This window comes from Oppia nitens, unplaced genomic scaffold, assembly GCF_028296485.1.
Source record: "Oppia nitens isolate AA-2021 unplaced genomic scaffold, nextdenovo-longstitch-racon4-pilon3 scaffold27_pilon_pilon_pilon, whole genome shotgun sequence".
NCBI lineage: Eukaryota > Metazoa > Arthropoda > Arachnida > Sarcoptiformes > Oppiidae > Oppia > Oppia nitens.
Genome location: NW_026533207.1, coordinates 1,309,841 through 1,316,896, shown reverse-complemented (window position 1 = coordinate 1,316,896; position 7,056 = coordinate 1,309,841). Strand labels below are relative to the sequence as shown.

At 25.9% G+C, this 7,056-nt stretch overlaps 1 protein-coding gene across 1 annotated transcript; it reads left to right on the top strand.

Moving 5' to 3' along the window:
* Positions 1-1,528: 1,528 nt before the first annotated feature.
* On the top strand, positions 1,529-2,128 carry LOC128954415 (uncharacterized). Its single transcript, XM_054299994.1, has one exon. It carries the CDS (start codon positions 1,529-1,531, stop codon positions 2,126-2,128), a length of 600 nt encoding a protein of 199 aa, XP_054155969.1.
* Positions 2,129-7,056: the final 4,928 nt, after the last annotated feature.

Here is a 7,056-nt window from a genome sequence, read left to right as displayed (position 1 = left end):
CAACACATTTGTGGCTAAGAGGTAACAACTATACCCCGGGGCTAATCTGTTTGGTTGCTTTTTTTAGACTCGATATGCTCATACAGTTTATCGATGAAACCTATTTACGCCAATTGAACACCACTTTCGGTGAGATGGCCCGCGAGGTACTTGATTTTGAGCTAACGTTTCGTTAAAATAATTATTATTATTATAACCGGTAATAGTTTTTTTATATATATAAATAAATGTATTAAATTTAATAATAACTTACAATTGGATTTATATTACTTACTGTAAAAGTAATGTAAATTATATTTTGTATTTAAGTTCAAAAATAATAATAAATTATTTTTCAAACAAAAATTATTGTATTATTTTATATAATTATTATTATTAATATATAAATGTAATAAATAAAATGTTTGAATCACTAGACAATGATTGCAATGATATGACCATAAATTTTATCAAACAAATAATATAATACTTTATATTAAATAATTATATTTATTAATCTACTATATTGAAGGGATAAAAAATTAATATAAAATTTAAAGTTAAAAAACATTTATTTAATAACTATGAGACAAGTGATCACATTATTACAGACAACACAATGATAATAATTAAATTAAAGTTACAGTTTATATATGTTAGTAAAAACTATTAGATATTTCTAGAAATGTAATTAATCTAAAAATACATATTATATGAAATCATTTACAGGAAATCATTAACAATTAATATTAGATATCAATAAACAAAATATATTTTTAAATTCATATTAAAAATATTGAATTTTGATAAACATTTAAATAATTAATTTTATGTAGAAATATGTTTCTACAATATAATCAGTTATTTTTTTAAAAAAAATTAATATAACTTTATTTAGTTTAAATAATTACAATAAAATAATTAATATAAATAAATATAACAAAATATGGTCATCTAAAATTTAACATATCATAGATAACACATATTAAATAATAGTATTAAAGTATAATACAAATTAATTGTTAATACTTATGATAATAATACTTATTAGTTTTAATTTGTTAATTAAAAATTTTTTGCAAATCATAACATTATACAGTATTATTGTTTTTCATTAAAAACTAATTATAGGAAGTTTAAGTTAATTTTTAATTAAATATAATGTTTTAATAAAATTATGACTAATAATTAATTTTAAAAAATATATTATATTTTAAAAATTATGTTATTATACAAAATATTTATTAAATCTTTTATTGTATTATTTATAATAATAATAATAATAATAATTACGAGTTTTGTATATTTTAATAATAATAATAATATTAAAAGTTTATATTTAGTGCCAAACATTGTTCACTATATATTGTTTGACATCGATATCATTGAATTCAATCATTATTTATCAATACTATCGGCACTGAAAACACAACGACCCGACAGTATATACATTCACTGTAATTGTCGTCAACTAAGTGGACACTACTGGCAACGGGTGTCCAGAGTAGCCAACCGTATGGGTTGTCCGATAGTAGTCAGATACAGGGAGATGCATACGAAAATATTTGGACAACCGTTTAGCGAATCGAAGCTACGTTGGCACGCATCGGATGTCACCAGAATACAGGTGCTCATCGAATGGGGCGGTATATACCTGGACAAGGATGTAGTGGTTGTCCAAAAATTAGACCGATTTCGTAACTATGAGATGACTGTGGACTACGAAGTGTACGACCTGTTTCTCGGTACGCAAACATTGATTGCCGGCCGTGAGGCCCTGTTTTTGAGACTATGGCTTCAACAGTATCGCCGCTATGAGGCCGACTGTTGGATGTGTAACGCAGCTGTCCGGCCGACCAAAGAGATTATTAATCGATGGCCCGAATTGGTTCATCGGACAACTCCCGGTGCGTTTGGCGCTTCTATAGAGGAATTGTGTCCGATGCTGTACTTGAGGTATGAGCCCGATTGGAGGCACAAGTACTATGCAATACATCTATTAATGAGAGCCAACTCGTTGACTGATATTAATTACTGTCTCGACCGGAGACCCGATATGATGACTGCTGTTATCGATGAACACTATGTACGCCAATTGAATACAACTTTCGGTGAAATAGCTAGAGATTTGTTAGATTTTGATGTTTGAAACAGTGATTGTTAATTAATTAATTAATTAATTATATTTTTTGTGTAAACTACTAAATAAAAGTAATTAAAAAAATTTGTTTTTATAAAAATTTAAGTATTATTTTCTGTAGTATAAAATAATTAGTTTAAAAGTAAGTTAAACCAATGATTTGTAAATATTAGTTAATATTTAACTTATTGTTAATGAATTGTTTTAGAAAATAGTTTTGATAATTATTATATTTAGTTCAATCATATATTCAATATTATGTTTTAATATATTAAATATACAGTATTATAAAAAATCATGGTTTATAGATTAATAACAAATCAAATATTATAATAAATGATATATAAGTTTGAATATTATTGTTTTGTTTGTGTGCTTTGAAATGTAATTCAATTTATTATTAATACAATACAGTATTATATTATTTTTAATATAAAAGTGATCGCCATTACAAACAATTATTTTCTTGACATTCAAACATTTTTTTTTATTAAATTAAATTTTTTTTATTACTTTTGAACTTAAAGTACAAAATATAATTTACATTACATTTACAAACATAAATCAATTACATAAACTATTACCGGTAATAATAATAATATTATTATTTTTGTTTAACGAAACAGTAGCTCAAAATCAAGTACCTCGCGGGCCATCTCACCGAAAGTAGTGTCCAATTGGCGTAAATAGGTTTCATCGATAAACTGTGTAAGCAAATCGGGTCTATTTTTAACCAAACAGGTTAGCCCACGGGTATAGTTGTTAGCTTTTAGCCACAAATGTGTTGTATAGTGTGTTTGATGCCAATCAGGACTATAGCTTAGATAGAGACGGGAACACTCCCGATAAATATCGCACCCGAATTGGCCGCGCGGTTCGATTGGCTGTACCAGATCGGGTCGGGCCCAGGTCAATATTGTCGATATTTCTTCAACATTACAGAGCCAACACTCGCCATAATAAAACCGATACGATTCGAGCCATAGCTGTAGAAACCGGGCGTTTCGGGGGGCGAGCACTGTCTGTCCGCCCAGTTGTCTGCCATTGTATTCGTAGTCGAAAATTACTTTATCCGTACGCAACAACCCGTGCATTGAACGAACAACATAGACATCACGATCCAAATATATACCACCATTTTCGATGAGCACCTGTAGTTTAGTTTAGGTTTATACCAGAATTAAGTATTGGTGTGCAATAAAGTGTGTCTGTACTTATAAACTAATACTAAATATACTGTAAATTATATTAATATTTATGGTTTATATAATTATATTTAATCAATTAATTAAAAACAAATTGAAATAATTTTTTAACACTAATTGTTTTTTTGTTTGTAATGGTATTTATAATTAAAATATACTCTATATTAGTTAATATTACTGTAGCTAATATTAGTTACTTAATTAGTTATAAAAACTTAATTTAAATATTATTTTTTGTTTAAAAGTATTAATTTTTTATGTTTATATGTTTATACCTGTATACGGGTCACATCGGATGCATGATGTCTATGATGTGGTTTATAAAACGGTTGTCCAAATATTTCTAGCGGTAAGGGTTTATATTTAACACTGATATTGGTATTTAGTTTGTCGGCCACTCGGGTCACTCGATGCCAGTATAGACCAGTTAGTTCATAACAGTTGCAGTGTATGTATATATGGCGTGGTTTGTGATTGCGCAACACTGACAGTACGGACAGGTAGTGTATGAAACTGAGTTCAGTTATGTCAAACAATATATAGTGTACAATATCGGGTACCAAATTGATGTCATCACTACTACTATTACTACTTATTTTGTCGACATCGTTGTCGGTATAGTAGAAATAGTTGTGAATCCTATCTATTTGTCTGTCCAGTAGATTATTGTGCCAAACATATACAGTAAACAATATTATTATAAATAAAACAATTATAACAATATTGTTATATAAAATATTATTGAATATTTTCTTCATATTTTACTAATATATTATTTTAACATATATATATATATATATAAATTATTAGCTATAATATATGTATTATTTTATAGATTAATAGTACAGGTATATTAACAGTAATTAATTTTTAAGTTATTTATTTAATATCACTAATTAATAGCAATTCTATTTTATCAATAATAAAATATCAAAAAAATAGATTATATTAACTGTAATTATTTTTATATTAAATTGCAAATAATCTATATAAGACATGTCTTGTTAATGAATCTAAATTTTTTTTAATGTTAAATCATTATTAAAATAATAATAATAATGTCTTATTTTATTTGCAACTCATTTATTAACAACAACAACAACAACAAATTGGTATATATTGAATGCCCTAATAATAAACTAGTAATAAAAATTATATCATATTAAAATAGATTAAATAATTTTACATTAAATAACAACAAATGTATATTAATTTATATATATATATTGTAAAAATCAGTTTTCTTTATATGATTAATATTTTATATATGGTTTTTTACTAAATTTAAGTACTTTTTTTGTATAAAAATAATTTGTTTAAAAGTAAGTTTATATTTAATTAATTTATATGAATTAAACTTGAAAATAGTTTTGATAATTTTTATAGTTGATTATCATTTATTATATGTTAATATATTTCATATACAATACAGTATTATTTGTAAGATAAAAGTGGTCGCCATTTCAAACAATCATTTTCTAGACATTCAAACATTTTATTTATTACATTTCTATATTATTATTATATAAAATAATACAATATTTTTTTAAAAAAAATAAATTATTATTATTTTTCAACTTAAATACAAAATATAATTTACATTACTTTTAAGTTACATAAATCCAATTGTAAGTTATTGTTAAATTTAATACATTTTCTACTATTACCGGTAATAATATTTTTTTTAACGAAACATTAGCTCAAAATCAAGTACCTCGCGGGCCATCTCACCGAAAGTGGTGTCCAATTGGCGTAAATAGGTTTCATCGATAAACTGTTTGAGCAAATCGGGTCTATTTTTAGCCAAACAGATAAGCCCAGAGGTATAGTTGTTAGCTCTTAGCCATAAATGTGTTGTATAGTGTGTTTGACGCCAATCAGGACTATAGCTTAGATAGAGACGGGAACACTCCCGATAAATATCGCACCCGAATTGGCCGCGCGGTTCGATTGGCTGTACCAGATCGGGTCGGGCCCAGGTCAATATTGTCGATATTTCTTCAACATTACAGAGCCAACACTCGCCATAATAAAACCGATACGATTCGAGCCATAGCTGTAGAAACCGGGCATTTCGTGGGGCGATCAGTGTCTGTCCGCCCAGTTGTCTGCCATTGTATTCGTAGTCGAAAATTACTTTATCCGTACGCAACAACCCGTGCATTGAACGAACAACATAGACATCACGATCCAAATATATACCACCATTTTCGATGAGCACCTGTAGTTTAGTTTAGGTTTATACCAGAATTAAGTATTGGTGTGCAATAAGGTGTTTGTGTTTGTGTGTGTGTGTGTGTGTGTACTTATAAACTAATACTAAATATACTGTAAATTATATTAATATATTATGGTTTATAAAATTACATTTAATCAATTAATTGAAAGCAAATTGAACTAATTTTTTAACACTAATTGTGTGTGTATTTGTAGTGGTATTTATAATAAATATACTCTATATTATTAATAGTTAATATTAGCTAATATTAGTTAGTTAATTAATTAATTGTAAAAACTTATTTAAATATTTTTTTTTAAATATTTAAATTTTTATACCTGTATACGGGTCACATCGGATGCATGAAATTTATGATTTGGCTTATAAAACGGTTGTCCAAATATTTCTAACGGTAAGGGTCTATATTTAACACTGATTACGGTATTTAGTTTGTCGGCCACTCGGCTTACTCGCTGCCAGTATAGACCAGTTAGTTTATAACAGTTGCAGTGTATGTATATATGGCGTGGTTTGTGATTGCGCAACACTGACAATACGGACAGGTAGTGTATGAAACTGAGTTCAGTTATGTCAAACAATATATAGTGTACAATATCGGGTACCAAATTGATGTCATCACTACTACTATTACTACTTATTTTGTCCGCATTGTTGTCGGTATAGTAGACATAGTTGTGAATCCTATGGATTTGTCTGTCCAGTAGATTATTGTGCCAAACATATAAAGTAAACAATATTATAATAAATAAAACAATTATAACAATATTTTTGTATAAAATTTTATTGAAAATTTTCTTCATATTTTAATAATATATAATTTTTTTAGTATAAATAAATTATTAGCTATATTATTGTATTTTACAGTACAGATATATTAATTAACAGTAGTTAATTTTTTAATTTTTAAGTTACTTATTTAATATCACTAATTAATATCAATCTATTATCAATAATAAAATAACAAAAAAATTAGATTATATTAAATTACAAATAATCTAATAAAATAAGACATATTTTGTTAATGAATCTAAAAAATGTTAAATCATTATTACAATAATATTAATAATAATATCTTTTATTTTGGCAACTCATTCATTAACAAAAAAAACTGGTATACATAGTGTAATACATTGAATGCCCTAATAAACTAGTAATAAAATTTAAATAAACGAGATTAAATACATTAAATATATAATAACACAAATATAGTAATATATATATATATTGTTAAAATTAATTTTATTTATATGATTGATATTATCAAAATATACTATTAGTATATATTTTTTTAATAATTTTTTTAGTGATATTACTATAGTGTGATTCCCGGCTTCCCTATTTAATAATAATAATAAAAACTATTATTTATTTTTTAAAAATAAACTAGATAAATTTTTTAAGTTAATAATTATTTGTTGTTGTTGTTGTTGTTGACATACATTATTGTTGAACATAATGGTTAAAACAATCTAAACTATTTCTAACGGGACAGC